Source organism: Spermophilus citellus, assembly GCF_964194105.1.
Source record: "Spermophilus citellus genome assembly, chromosome: 13".
Taxonomy (NCBI): Eukaryota; Metazoa; Chordata; class Mammalia; order Rodentia; family Sciuridae; genus Spermophilus; species Spermophilus citellus.
Genome location: NC_138193.1, coordinates 91,855,519 through 91,870,691, shown reverse-complemented (window position 1 = coordinate 91,870,691; position 15,173 = coordinate 91,855,519). Strand labels below are relative to the sequence as shown.

At 53.2% G+C, this 15,173-nt stretch overlaps 1 protein-coding gene across 1 annotated transcript in view; it reads left to right on the top strand.

Moving 5' to 3' along the window:
* Positions 1 to 15,173, top strand: part of EHD3 (EH domain containing 3) — a 32,074-nt gene that overhangs the window by 11,788 nt on the left and 5,113 nt on the right. The window contains exons 3-4 of the mRNA XM_081263818.1: positions 4,319 to 4,416; positions 14,320 to 14,732. Coding sequence (XP_081119944.1) covers positions 4,319 to 4,416; positions 14,320 to 14,732 — 511 coding nt within the window. The remainder of the gene's footprint in view (positions 1 to 4,318; positions 4,417 to 14,319; positions 14,733 to 15,173) is intronic.

The following is a 15,173-nucleotide window of genomic DNA, read 5'->3' as shown; positions in this document are numbered from 1 at the left end:
AGAACTGTAACTGAGACAGTCGCCATCGCAGATGTGGGAACTGCAAATGCTGGACTGATACCTTCTGATGGGGGGGGGGAGCTAGTGAGGGTATAATGATTTAGATCACATTCCCAACTAACCAGCCTCGACCTCCAATAAAAAAGGAGGGTACTGTGTATTTCTTGGCATTTACCTATATCATGGCTGCCATTTGCACCCAGTTGAAAGGGTCTCTTTTCTGTTTCTGGAGGTTGCTTTACTTGGAGGAAGGACCTGAACTTAGGGGGAGGCTTGGATTTGAACACACACTCTCCTACTACTACCTGGACAAGTTCAGCCTGTAGACACCAAGGTAATCATGAGGATTCAAGTGGAGAAAGCTCTAAGGAGTGCTTGACATGACAATCTGGGCATTCTGGTCATTATCCTGTTTAACTAGAGTGCAGGCCCACCCCCATCACATTAGTTAGACTTACAAGTCCCGTTTTACACATGCATTGCACTTAATTTTAAAATGACCCTTTCTAATTGGAGGGGTATAAAGGCTTTGACTTCAGATAGATGTGGGTTCAATTCCTGCCTTTTACTGTGGATCTTGAACAAGCCACCAAATTCCTTTGTATCTGACTTTCCCATCTGTAAAGGAGATAGTAGTAATATCTTTTTTCAAGGATTTAAAGGAGAGAGAAGTGAAATAATGAACAGAAAACATTTTGTATCCAGCACACAGGAGCCACCAAAACTGTTGTAGTAGTAGTATTATCATTTTGTGGGGAAGGGGTGTTACCTGGGATTGAACTCAGGGGCACTCAACCACTGAGCTACATCCCCAGCTCTATTTTGTATTTTATTTAGGGACAGTATCTCACTGAGTTGCTTAGCACCTCATTTTTGCTGAGGCTGGCTTTCAACTCTTGATCCTCCTGCCTCAGCCTCCTCAACTGCTGGGATTACAGGCGTGTGCCACCACACCTGGAATTACCATGTATTTTTAAAATTTGATTCCTCAATTATTCATTGAGGGAAATGGGCAGCCACAGTTGTAGAAGTTGAGACTCATTGGCCAAAGAATTTTCAACATCTCTTGTGTGAGATTTTCTATAAGACAGTTTCTGGCCTTTCGTATAGTGACGTGGAGTCAATTGAGACAGGGATGGGCAGGGGATCATGTGGGTAATGTGGCATTGCAGGCTGGCAGGTGTGCTCCCAAAGCAGGGATGCAGAGGGACGGTCGTGTTGAGAAACGGAGGGGATTGGCCTGGCAGAGAGCATGGCACAGGGGGCTGGCTGTGTTTACATAGGGCGGGAAGCTTGGGTCAGTGTAATATTGGGACACTAGTGGGATTAAGGTGAGTTGGGACAGGTGTCCTGGAGTTCAAGAGTGTCTCTGATTCTGGAGCTGGGTGAGGAGGTTCTGATCCAGGGTAGAGGGGAGGGTGAACACCCAGGATGCGGAGACACAGAAATGGGTGGAGGCAGGGTGAGCCTGATGGAGAGGAACGCGGCAGCAGTGGTGAACCGAGGTGGGGACCTCTGGGAAGGGCTTGAGGAATTTGAGTTTGCAGTGATTGACTCTGAGTGAGCTGAGGGCATCATCCATCTGAAGGCTAGAGCCCAGGCCAGAGGGGAGTAAAGCCCGGGCATGTAAGAGGCAACTGAGATCATGGGAAGGATGAGTGTAGGGTTAGTGGGTAACCCCCTTCTGAGCAATCGTGCTTATAACGATAATAACATATGGTGTAATATGATAGAGCATATAGTCTATTATGTGTGCCAGATGTTGGGTGCCCTCTGAGAGCAAAGGGCTCTTTGTGTCATTAATCAAACCAGCTGGTGTCACCAACCCTGTTGTTTTAGTCCGCTTTTTTGACGCTGTGACTAAAAGACCCAACCAACACAACTGTAGAGGAGGAAAAGTTTATTTGGGGGCTCACAGTTTCAGAGGTCTCAATCCACAGACAGCAGGCTCTATTTCTTGGGGCTCGAGGTGAGGCAGAACATCATGGCAGAAGAGTGTAGTGGAGGGAAGCAGCTCATGTGATGATCAGGAAGACTCCATTTGCCAGATACAAATACACACCCCAAAGCCACACCCCCAATGCCCACACCCTACCTGCCTTCATTTACCACTCAATCTCATCAGGTAATTAATTCACTGATTGGGTTAAGGCTCTTGCAACCCAATCCTTTCTTTTCTGAACCCTCTCACGTTGTCTCACATGTGAGCTTTTGAGTGACATCTCACATCCAAACCACAACACCTGTGGTTAGACATATGGAAACCAGGAGGTTGGGTGGGGGCGAAGACATTTAACTTCTTTCAGTCTTACTGTCTGCATCTATAAAATGATAGAATGCATAGTGCAAATTCCCTGTGCTTCTATCTCTTCCTGCAAATGTTGTATAAAGAAAATCCAAGAGAAAAACAAAAACAACTATAGAGTAGTTCCTATGATTGTTGACATTTGGGTAGTAGAACAGACAGGGGAGAAGGATGGGGGAGAGAGATACCTTTATATTTCATTGTATGCCTTGCTAAAAAATTTTTTTGACCATAAAAGTATACCTTAAAATATTATTAAAAACAATTTAGAGAGAATATATGTGAAGGTTCATGAAAAGAATAGCATGATCTTCTAGGGGAACACTGTTAAGGGATGTGGAATTTCTCTTTAAATCTGGGGTTTCCCTGGTTAGACTGTTCAGCCTCAGGAAACAGAGTCAGGCAGATCCCGCTTGGCCAAAGAGGCCTGGGCACCGCCTGCAAGAAGGCACACGAGCAAGGTGGCCATACAGAGGGCTGCACCCTGTCTCCCTCCTGGATACTTTCATGCAGGATGAAATTCAGGGTTTATTTCAACAGATACCAGGCCCCGCTCTAGGAGCCAGGAGTCCACTCTGCCGGACACAGTGGGACTGGGCAGGCAGACGCAGCGGATCAGGCGTGCAGAGGGCCAGGGGTCACACGGGCAGGGGGTAATCCAGGTGAGGGGCCTTTGAGGGAAAGTTAGCATTTGGCCTGAGCATTAACAAGACAGATAAAATGACACTGAAAGGGGGAAAGAAAGGACATTCCAGGCAGGGGAAACTAAGGAGAGAAGAAACTACAAGCAGGAAGGAATGAAAGGCCCGGCTCCGCGACTGCACGCTAGATGGCTTTGTAAGTTCTGGGATTTTCTCCAGGAGCACTCACCACTGAGGTGGTGGCTGACCAGGCTGACGCAGGGTCTCAGAGGCTGAAAGGACATCTTCATTTGTTGAAAGGACAGCAGGGAACAGGGAAGCCTTCTTCCATTTGCTGCCAGCTGCACCAAGTGCTGCGCCGGAATCTTCTAGTTGCTTCTCCGAGCTGCTTCCTGCCAGAGGCTCCCCTGCCCCTCCAGAGTAAGGCCCAACTGTTGCCCTAGAGCAATGCTTGGCAGTTGAGTCGCATTTTAGCTGCCCAGATAAATGTTCCTGGGTGTTGTGACCCATCCTTCCAGGCTAGTCCCAGTGCCTCCCCTAGAGAAGCCTCCCTGGAGGCCATCTGTCCACCTTGGATCTTCCAAGGTGCAGGCTTCAGGGCGCACCCTGGATTGTGGTCGCCTGTGGGTGGGCTTCCTCTCCTCCACCAGGCTCTGCTTCTTGAGGGCAGGGATGGAAATCTGGGCATCGTGGTGTCCCAGCAGCAGGGGTTTAAAAGCATGAGCCACGGCTGCCTGGGGATCACCCAGGGAGCTCCTCACAGTACAGACCCCTAGGCCCATGGCTAGTGCTCTCAGCCTGGCCTGCTGCCAGTCAGGCTTGTGATCCTCTGTCTGGTGACACCACATACTGTCATGCACAGGGTACAGTTCATGAATGAGGACACCTTCAGGAGGCACAGGGACTGCCTGCCACTGGGAGTGGGTTAGAAGGGGGTTCCCCACACACTGACTGCAGACCCCTTAGTCCCTGCTGTCCTGTTCCTAGGGGCCCATCACAAAGAGGAGGCAGGGGTCCTCTGATTGGCTGAGGGTCTGAGAGAGGGCCAAGCTAAGGGAAGCCACTTGAGGAAGGAAGTGGCTGACCAAAGCCCAACTAGAGTTGGAGCCATAAGAATCGAGTCACACCTGGGGTGGGCTGTCACCATGGAATAGCCCTATTGGCCAGGCAGCGTTTGACACAAACCGGAGGTGAACAGACAAGAGAATTGGGGCTCAGCCTCTAGATCAGCTGTCGCCCACACCCTGTACTGGCAGGCCCACGGCAGGGGGAATTGAAACCCCTGGGCACACAGCTGTGGTTGCTGTCGGGGAGGCAGGTGATTCCTGGGAAGTGCCTGAGTGGCTCTCTGGCCTTCCGCTCACCCATGCAGGTTCGTGTGTGCCCAGCTGCCCAATGCCGTGCTGGAGAGCATCAGTGTCATCGACACGCCGGGGATCCTCTCTGGGGAGAAGCAGAGGATCAGCAGAGGTAAGTGAGAGGCCAGGCGGGTGTTGACTCCGGGCTGTGTGGCACATTCGGATATGTTCTGGAATGTTCACTCTTCCCTATCAGAAGAAAAGCACCCAGGGTCTTGCTGTCCCTTAGTAGGCCAGTACTGATATGCTGCACAGGGCCGTTTTACATGGGGCAGCCCTGGGCAGGAGCCAGCAGATGAGTTCAGGTCCCATGGAGCCGAGGAGACAGTCAGCCTCGGTCTTTTCATCTGTAAAATGGAAAGTCAGCATCTGCCTTCCTCAGGGAGTTTTCGAATCCTCTACAAGGCACTTAGCCAGGCTTCTCCAGCGCCTGTAGCTCTGAGGGGAGGGCTTCAGCCCAGCTGGCCTGGATGAATGCAGTGGCAGGTTGTGACAGCCTGCTAGAGTCATTAGAGGAGGGACCCAGTGTGTGAAAATACGTGGAAAACTGTTCACTGCAGACAGATACGGGGTGATTGCTTGTGAAGGAAGGTCACCAGCACAGTAGGCAGGGGACAGAAGGCCAGGGCCAACTGGCAAGTCCTAAACCTGCCTCTGTCCTTTCCTGGCAGAGTGGCCTGGTTTCTTTATCTTTACTTCTGTCGAAATTTGTCTTGTTTGAGGATTAAAACATAACAGTGTAGGTAAAAATGACTCTGCCTGGCACACAGCCAGCGTCCAGGAAACACAAGGTTCTGTAGCTCATCATCGTCACTGTCACCACCGTCTCGACTTTTCTAGCCCTAAAATGCTAGGCCAATAATGTAGAAAGAAAAAAAAACCCTGCCCTGGGGTCCCCACCCCAGTCTCTCCTGCCACATTTGCTGTGTGCCCTGGGTGGTCCCTACCCTCTCTGTGTCACATGTTGTTTCTCTGGCAAGAAAGTCATATGAGCCACACCCATCCCGGCACTCGAGCTGGGAGCCGGGAGTGGAAACCAAATCAGCACTCGGAAATTAGCTGCGGAATGGATGACTTTGGACGGGCAGCTCTCTTTGGGAAGCAGCCAGAATGCTCCTCCGGTAACATCTGCCTCCCGGTGACATGTGCCTGGCCCTCTGTGCCCCATGGTTCTGCCTAGAGCAGATACCTCTCTGTCCTGTCTTATGTCTGTGCCACCATTGTGGGGGCCCAGAAACCCCTTCATGGCCTGCCTACGCCAGCATGTGTTCACCCCAGGACCCTGAAAGTCACAGGGTGACAGGCAAGTACTCCTGAGGCTGTGTATCAGTGAAACCCAGTGGCACAGGCCCTGGGCCAGGTCAGGCCTCTGGTGCCAGAACTGGGCTTCTGTCTAGCATTCCTGGGGGCCGCCTGGGCTTCCTCTCTGAGGAAAGCAGCTCTCTTCAGGTGAGGGCAGGTACGGGGCAGGCTCAGCCCTTTGGAGGTACACCATGGCTGTGTGAATGGGCAAAGCCAGCCCTGGCTGGAGTGGAGAGGAGAGAGCGGAGAGGCCGCCTAGTAGTAGCCTCCAAGTAGTAGCTAGGCCAGTAACCCCGTAGGTCCTTAAACTTCATCCTGGAGGGAGCAGGGGGAGGGTGCTGAGAGTCCTGAGCAGGAAAGCCCCGGCACGCACGGGTGTGCACACACACACACACACACACACACTCTGGGAAGCAGAGGGGAAGGAAGGAGCTGAGTCAGGAGGGTCTTTGTTCCCTGTAAGTTCCTGTAAGTTCCTGGCCTTTGAACCCTGGGACTTCATGATGTCCCCTGTGAAAGGGTCGGGGCAGCCCTAGGAAGAGTAGGCACCTCCACCTCCTCCCTCTTGCCTAGATGCACCTGGCTCCCTGCCCAGTGCCCTGTGGAGGGGCAGCTGGGGTGATTCTCTCCCTCCCTCCCTCCTACCCCATCCCTGCCCCCAAGTGGCTCATCTGAGTTTAGGCCTAGAGGGGCTCTACTGTTTCCCAGGCAGCCCATGTCCTCTCACCAAAGACTGTGAGAACCAACACCTCTCAAGTCCAGGTGTGGCTGGTGCAGGCTCCTGCAGCCTGACAGCCCAGGTGGGGCCAGAGTGGACCCCAAGGACACTGAACGAGGGGCTCAGAATTCTGTGCTTTAGAACGCTGTGGGTCTCAATAGGTCACAGTTTCTCCCTGAGCCTCAGGGTCCTCATGAGTAGTGGGGGAAATAACATGTATTACATGGCCTTCTTGTGAGGTCCACAGACCATAATGGAAACACAGACCTCAGACCTCTGCATCATGGCGAGCTCCCTCCTTCCCTCCTTGCCTGCCATCCAGGGCCCCCCATTCTACAACCCTGTGTGAACCATCTCCTTTGCCCTTGTACAGTGCACAGACTGTGCAGCTGGATGCAGCAGCCCTGCTCCCAGGGACTCCCACCTTCTTCAGTCCCTATTCCATTCTGGTTTTCTCCTGTTCTTCCACCTTCTCTCCTGCCTTTGTCTCTGGACCCCAGTGGCTCTCCTTCATAAACTGGGTATTGATGTTCTTGTCTGCGCTTCCTTGTCACCTCCCCTCCCATGCTGATTAAGCACCAGGCAGCTCACCGCTGAGAGAAGCAATGGCCCTAGGCCTGGCTGTGCGGGCCAGTGTGCTCTCTGCCCTCCTGAGCCCAGGCTGCAAAGGCAGCTGCTGGCAAAAGCAGGCTGTGGTGGAAACAAGAGCTGGCAGTGGCCGCAGCACCACGTTGCCAGCCTGGGGCAGCCTCAGCACCCTGAGGCTGGAGTCAAGGGCAGGTCTCCGACACCCTCAGTCATCGGGGCAGTCCAGAGGGGGAAAGTTTCCAGTGTGCAGAGCCCCTCCCATCCTTCCTCACTATCGGCCACAGAACCCAGAGTTCCGGTGCAAACCTACACACGCAGCCCTCCCCCTGCCTCCCTGCACTCACCCACAAGCTCATATGCAGAGCCGAATCCCCATTCTCCCCACACAGGTACCGTTCCTCCCCACCCCGGCTCACAGTGTGTCCTCAGGACTGATCTGGCTTTGTCAGGGGCTTTGCCTGGGCCTTCCGGATCTCTGAGTTTGACCTCAGAACGGATCTGGTGCTTTTTCCCTTTCTTTGACCAGCACAGCGCAGGCCAGAGCCCTGTGGATTGTCCCGCAGACCAGGCCCTGCAAGAGGAGTGCATAGAACCTGAAATTCAGCCCGTATTGCACTCGCCAAGCCTCAAGCTGGCACAGGGCTGGTGTCACCAGCAAGGAACATCAGTGTCACTTCAGCACAAAGGCACTTTCTGGAAAGTGAGCTGCTCCCAAGGGATCCCGAGACCTAGGCTCCATGCTGAGAAGCACTGGGGCCCCAGGGAAAGTGTGGTCCCTGCTCAGGGTGTGGCCCCTTTGTCGGGGGCTGGGGACATGCATGAGGCTTCTTCAGGGAGGCCAGTCTGGAAGGTTCCAGGCCAGTTCTTATCTCTGGATGAAGATGCACTGGGGTGGGCAGGAGAGGCAGGCAGGGTGGCAGTTCCTGGAAGTGACCGGATGTGCCCTGTCCGGGAACACTACTGGGAAGAAGCAAGGATGCAGCAGAAAGGGGAGGGCTCCAGAAGGCTGCCAGTTCTCACACTTAGGAACCACAGTTCTTGGCTGCTTCTGGGCTAGAAATGCCCTCCAGCCCGGAGCTTTGAGCTCACATCCCCCACTGCACAGCTGGATGCCTCCTCCCAGCAGGTGCCTTCTTGTGCCGACTCAGCAAACCCAGAGCAGGTACCAGTGTGCCAAGGTCACACAACTGGAGTGGGAACCCTGGTCTCCCTGATTCCCAGCCCAGTGGCTTTTCAGCTCGTTATCATCACCTGCCCAGGAAGAGTGCAGGGGGAGGAGTGAGAGCAAACTTCTCATCCAGGAGTTGCGTCTGGAGATCTGACTCAGACCATGGGGTATCTTGGGTGGCTCCTCACAGCCTCATACAGGCCAGTCCCTGGTGCCCCACTGGAGCTGGATCTGCACTTAGGGCCCCCTGGGGCTCCCTGACTGTGTGCTGGCAAATCCATGCCTGGGTGGCACTCACATGCCCGGGCAGAGCAGCAGAGCCACGACACCCTTCAAGAGGCCTGGGGAAGACTTTGTGGTTGTCTGGAGGCCTATGACACATCTACTTAGGCCACTCTTTGTGGTCACATCCAGGAGACATCCTGGGTGGCATTTATTCCCTGATGTCAGCCAAACTCTGCCCACATTTTGGAGACGGCTGACTTTTTATTTCTTTTTTTCTATAATATCTCAAATTTGACAGATCTGGGGGGGGGGGGGAGTGGTGTCTGGTTGGTGAACTCGGTCCTCTGAGCTCCAGGGCCCGTGAGCTAAAACCATGTGGATCTGGGTTCTAGGCTGGAGTTGGCCACTGCCAACTTCGTGAGTTTCAGCAAGCCCCTTAACTGCCTGCCCCAGTCCCTCCCCTGTAAGAAGGGACGATCTGTTCACCTCCTGGCATACAGAGTTTCGAGGGTCACATGAGGTCTGTTGTGTGGCTGCAAGTGTAGAGAAGTGCCGCCTGGTCTGTGCCCCGCCCTGCATTTCAGACTGTAAAGGAAGCCACCAGGTGATCCAGGAGCTGCCTTGCCTGTTGGGTCTGTCTCATTGATTTCCTCCCTCCTGGCATTACTTAGAAAGCTTTCCAGTCCTCCAGAGCCTGGCCAGTGAGCCAGGGTCCCTGTAGGCTGCCCCGTCTCCAGCGTAGAGCCTGCCCCCCAAATCTCCTGGAGCCAGCAGACCCACGAGGAGGAATTCCAAGCAGGGCAGCTTGTGTCCTCTGTGTCCCCCACCCATGAACCTGGGCTGCCACAGGTGTTCAAGAGCAGCTATGACAAGACTTAGAGCCATTCATGGGACCAAGGAGGAGAAGGGGGCCTGTCACCGGGCATATCATTCACCCTGGACAGTAGGGCTGTCTCCAGACAAAGTCCACTCCTATGTCCACTGTTGGATCTTATTTCCACGGCTCCTCCACAAACTCCTTATTCAGCCAATCATTGTTATCTTCATTTTACAACTAAGAAAATGAAGGTTCAGGCTTACCCAAGACCACACAGAAAGTCAACGGGGGAGCTAATCCTGTGCCCCTTTCCTTACTGGGTCCAGTCTGTGCCTTTGAGATGCCTCCAATTCTAGTTATGTACATAAATCCAGGCCATGGGAGCAACTAAATATCTTCTCAGAGGTCCCACAGGCTTCAGGAGCAGCCAGGGCACACTTCAGAGGGGACCCCAAGAGCCCATACAAAGGCATCTTTGTGCCTGATCGTCATCCACCCCACTGTGCTCTCCATCTGCACTCCTGTAATCTTAGAAGCAAAAAAGAATTTTGAACCAAGAAAGGAAGTCAGAGATCATCCAACTTAGTCCTCTGTTTTGACAAACAAAGAGATCAGGGATCAGAGAGGGGAAGCTATTTGCCCAGGATACACAGCAAGTTAATGGCCAAGCAGAAACTAGAGGTCACTCACCCAGGCCAGTGCTCCTCTGATGACTCATTTAGAGCACATCCCCTCTCGTGGGAACTGGTGTATAGGAGTTCTTAATAAAGGGAGCAGGGCAACATGAATTACCTGGTCACAGCGAAATAGTGTCTCCAGCATCTTCTTCTTTGACTTGATCCTCACGACGACCCTATGACCAAAGCACTCGTGGATTCTAATTTAGAAACCAGAAAAACAAAGCGCAGAGATGACTTGTTCACTGTCTCCCAGATGTAAAATGCAGAACAGGACTCCCATTTCAGCAAACACTGATGGAACATCTGCTATGTGCCAGGCTCTGCACTGGGTATAGGGGAAACCAAGGAGGGGGCTTCCCCTGTCCTGCCCTGCCCAGCTTTCAGGGCAGTGGGGGACAATTCCATGGAGTGAGCAGAGGACAGGCAGGCACATGAGTGCCAAGAGACCACAGGGGCACCTGGCCCAGCTGGTTTAGGTGCTACTCCCCACCTGTCCCAGAGCAGGGGGTAGCCAGGTGGCAGGGGATCCCCCTCCCCCAGAGACACAACCTCCTCCTGTGTGCCTGTGTCATCAGGGACCAGAGCCAGGTTGGAGGGGCGGAGCCTCTCTCCTCTCTGCAGCTTCTCTGATGTCTTTGCTGCCCCCAGTCCCCTGAAGGGGTGGCTACAGTGCTGGGCTTGAGGTTGGACGCCTGAGGTCCTGGCTCTGACCCCTGCTGCTGCGTGGCCTTGGGTCTCTGCCTTCTCTAAGCCTGCATTCCTTGTCATTTAAGGGCCCAGGCTGGCTGCCTTAGCTGGTTATGAGCAGCAGAGCCAAGGTGTGCCCCTGAGGTCCTGAGGGTGAGATCTGCTGACAGGCAGGAGGAAACAGCAGCAAGCTCTTCCTGGGGCCCCTCCCTGCGTCCTGCCCTGCCACTGCCACCACTAAAATCCATGTCAGGGTTGGGGAACAGGTGTCGGCAGAATGCAGAGGCTCTGAACCCACGGCCCTTCCCTCCTGCAATGCAGGGCCGAACTGACTGGCTCTAGGCACCGGTGCCCCAAGGCTGGGACCTGTTTTCAGGGGGTGGGGGTTGGAACAGGGGGATCCAGTGGCCCTGCTTTTCTTTGCCCTCTGACCCTCTTTCCAGCAGTGGCTGTGAGGAGACCACCTTGGGAGGTGAGCTGCCCCTCTGCTGGTTCTGACGGAGGAAAGATAAAAAGAGGCTGGTGCCTCTTGCAGAGGGAGAGAGGGAGCAGCTGCAGCCCACCTGGAACCCGAGGGCTTGGCTGGGTCTTTGTTCAGGGGAGAGGGTGACCGGTGTGGAAATGCTGCCTCGAGGTCCTGTGTGCCCTGAGCCCAGGTCCAGCCCAGCCACCACTCTCCAGCTGTTTGACCCCCTCCTCTCCAATCTCAGCCCTCCCCTCTGGAAACGAGAATGCTGTTCCTCTCACTCTCTTCCTCAGAAGAGTGTGGGGAAGGTGAAGTGAGGTCATGGCAGGAACCTGCCAGCTGGAGCTAGTATTGAACTTGGAGATCTGAGGTCCTTGTCCCTGAGCTGCTTCCCACAGAGCGTGGTCTTGACTGACTCACTGAACCTTGCAGAGCTGGTGCGGCCATCTCTGAAGAGGCACTGATAATGGCCCTGCCTGGCTACCAGGTGCAGTCGGCCCTGAGGCATTTTCCTAGGCCTTGCTCCTCAGCAATGAGATACCTCTCCTTGGAGGAGAAGGCGAAGTCCAGTTTGCACCAGGCCTGCGCTGGGCAGGAGCCTTCCTGGGGTGGTACATAGGCCTGCTCTTCCCTTCTGGAGTCTCAGTTCCCTGATTTTTAAACCGGGGAGTTGGACCATTGTTCCCGAAGCTTCCCCAGGCCTTGTGGATTTACCCTACATGAGCAGAGAGAGAGAAAGCCTGAGTTAACTGAGCTGAGGCAGAGAAAGTCCGCTAAGATGGGTATGCCTGGAGGCAGTTCATCCACCCAAGACTGGAGAGTTGAAGACAGAGGGGAGTGTCCAAAGGAACCAACATTCCTTTGTTGGTTCAGTTTCCCTTATGGCACCGGGGAAGCATTAAGGGGTCCTCTGGGACCCCTTAATGGGAAGTGTCGGGGCAGCAGGCTATCCCGTCCACACTAAGTCTATCCCCAACCCCAAGATAGTGCTTTAACATGCCCTAAGTATGTCTCAGGGCATTCAGAAGATGTCACAAGTAGAAAATGCCTCTAAAACCCAGCCCACCTCCCCAGCCTGCCCCATGCATCCTCATCCCCTGACCCCTGCCATCGAAGTCTGTGGCTTAGTCTGAAATGGCAGCCTCCAGAAGCCAGGTCAGGGTAGCAGCTGATGGCACTGTCTGCAGCCACACCTCCTGGATTTGGATCCCAGCCCCACCACCTGTTAGCCGGGTGACCTTAGACAGGTTACTTCACCTTCTTGTGTCTCTGGGTACTCATTTTAAAACTGGGTCTAATATTAGTTATCGGTTATTAATGACCTCATAGGGTCATTCTGAAGCTTAAGGAGTTACTGATTATAAAGTACTTAGAGCAGTGCTGGGCGCCTAGTGAATGCTATATAAGCAGTAGCTATTATTGTTATGGACCAGTGGTTCTCAAAGTGCGATCCTTGACGAGCTGCAGCCGCACCTCCTGGGAACTTATTAGAAATGCCCACTCTAGGCCCAGTGCAGTGGCACATGCCTGTAATCCCAGCCACTTTGGAGGCTGAGGAAGAAGGATCCCAAGTTCAAAGCCAGCCTCAGCAACTTAGCAAAGCCCTAGCAACTCAGTGAGACTCTGTTTCTAAATAAAATACCAAAAAAGGGCTGGGGATGTGGCTCAGTGGTTAAGGGCCTCTGAGTTCAATCTCCAGTGCCAAAAAAAAAAAAAAAAAAGAAAAGAAAAAGAAAAAGAAATGCCCACTGGTGTGGGGTAGGATTAGGCCACCTGGGTTTTAACAAGCCCTGCAGGGGATTCTGATTGGGCTCCAGTTGGGGATCCCTGTTACAGACAGACCATCAGAGTCTCTTCCTACATCTGATTCAATCACAAGGCAGTTGCATAATGACCTTGCCTGGTCTTTGGCCTCCCTCTGTGAGGCAGGGCCGGGACTAATGGCATTTCCCTTAATAGCTTGATTTCCTGCACAATAGTGGCAAAGAGTTTTTGGTCCCCATGGTGTAATCCCTGATAACCCTGTGCAGACAGGAGCCAGGACTGTTAGTTACAACAGAACCCAAGGAAAGGCCCCTGCCTTGGAGCCAGAGGCTGCCATGGGGAAGTGGCAGAAAGAGGCCCTGGAGCCCTGCTCAGACTCCCACAGGAAAGCCTGGCACTTCCATTCTCATCAAGAGCTGTGGACATTTGAACACGTCATTTAACTCCTTAGCCTGTCTTCTTCATCTGTCATCCCTGTTTCATGGAGGAGGGTTATGAGGCTCGGGGAGCTCAGGCTTCTTCCAGCTCTGTGTGTCTGTACAGCGAATGTATGAACTTGGGACATCTTCCCCCTCTGCTTCCCCAGATCCATGATGACTTGGAGTTGAGCAAAGCAAGGCCTCTGGAGTTCCAGGATCAGGCAGGACATGAAGCAGCTCAGCGCTGGGTAATCCAGGAGCCTGAGCTGAGTTATACACTGTTGTAATGAGAACTCAGATTTCTTCCAGGCCAGCAATGGGTGTGGTCTGAACCATGCATCAGTGATTTATACATTCTGCCTTGTTTTGGGGGAACTTTGTAAAGAATTTCTGAGTCTTTATTCAAATTAGGTATCTAGAGTTCCTTTTCCAGCAGGGCCTCTGGCTGCCAATTGCAATAAGTGAGAATAGGAGAGCTAGATGATCAGTGTTCTTTATGGGAATAGTGGTGTTCACAGTAATATCTGCTAAGTACTGAGCTCAGAGATTTAATCCTCATCATTCTATCAATCAGGTACTACATTCTGTTAGTCAGCTTTTTGTTGCTATGACCAAAACACCTGACAAGAACAACTTGGAGAAGGAAATATTTTGGCTCACTCTTCTAAAGGTCCCAGTACATGGCTCCAAGGCAGAAATATGGCGAAAGGGCATGGCAACACAAACCTGCTCAGCTCATGGCAGACAGGGAGCAGAGAGAAAGAGAGGAGCCAGGGATAAAATTTAATCCCCAAGAGTATGACCCCAGATAACCCAGTATTTCATTCATATTATCAGTCCATCAAATGGATTAATCCACTGTGGAGGGTGCAGCTCTCAGGATCCAATCACTGCCTAAAAGCCCACCTGTGAACCTTGCTATACTGGGGACGATGTTTCAACCTGTGAGCTTTCAAGGGACATTGCAGGCCCAAACCCTAACACATATTCTGCCCATTTTTTTAGATGAAAAGACATTGGCCCACCGAGTAACTTACTCAATGCCAGACAGTCATCATGTGGAGGAGCTAGGATCTGAACTCAGATCGATTCCCAAGACCATGTTTTTCCTACTGTCCCTGATGCCTCTCCCCACTGCCATGCCCCCAACGCCCCTCACCTGACTCTTCCTCTGCTCGCAGGGTATGACTTTGCAGCGGTCCTGGAGTGGTTTGCCGAGCGGGTGGACCGCATCATCCTACTCTTTGATGCCCACAAACTGGACATCTCAGATGAGTTCTCGGAAGTCATCAAGGCCCTCAAGAACCACGAGGACAAGATGCGGGTAGTGCTGAACAAGGCCGACCAGATCGAGACGCAGCAGCTGATGCGGGTGTACGGGGCCCTCATGTGGTCCCTGGGGAAGATCGTGAACACCCCGGAGGTGATCCGGGTCTACATCGGCTCCTTCTGGTCCCACCCCCTCCTCATCCCTGACAATCGGAAGCTCTTTGAGGCCGAGGAGCAGGACCTGTTCAGGGACATCCAGAGTTTGCCCCGAAATGCCGCCCTGCGCAAACTCAATGACCTCATCAAGAGAGCCAGGCTGGCCAAGGTGAGCCTGACCCTGGGGAGCTGACAGCATGGGCAGGGCCATGAGTCTGGGGGATCAGCTGCAAGAGCTGAAACTTGTTGCCTGCAACAAGTGGGCTACTTCCTGCCATAGCCATGGCACCAGCAGCTTCAGCTGAACCACTGCACACTGGGGGTGGGAAAATGGGGTGGTGGTGGCCGTAGGCTCTGGGTCAGAGGCCAGGCTGGAGCTCGGCCCTACCATTTGTGTGATCCTCAGGCATGGCCAGGCCTTTGGTCTCTCCTCCTCTTTCCACATCTATTAAATGAAAGTCATTGGAGGACAAAGTGGAACAAAGAATGTGAAGGCCCCATCCCAGCACCTGGTCCACAGCATTCCCACCCCCTGGCTGCCTTGACCTTGGCTTCCCCACATCCTCACCTTGCCCAGCCTAGCCCTGCAAGAGACTCAGAGGAGAAATGA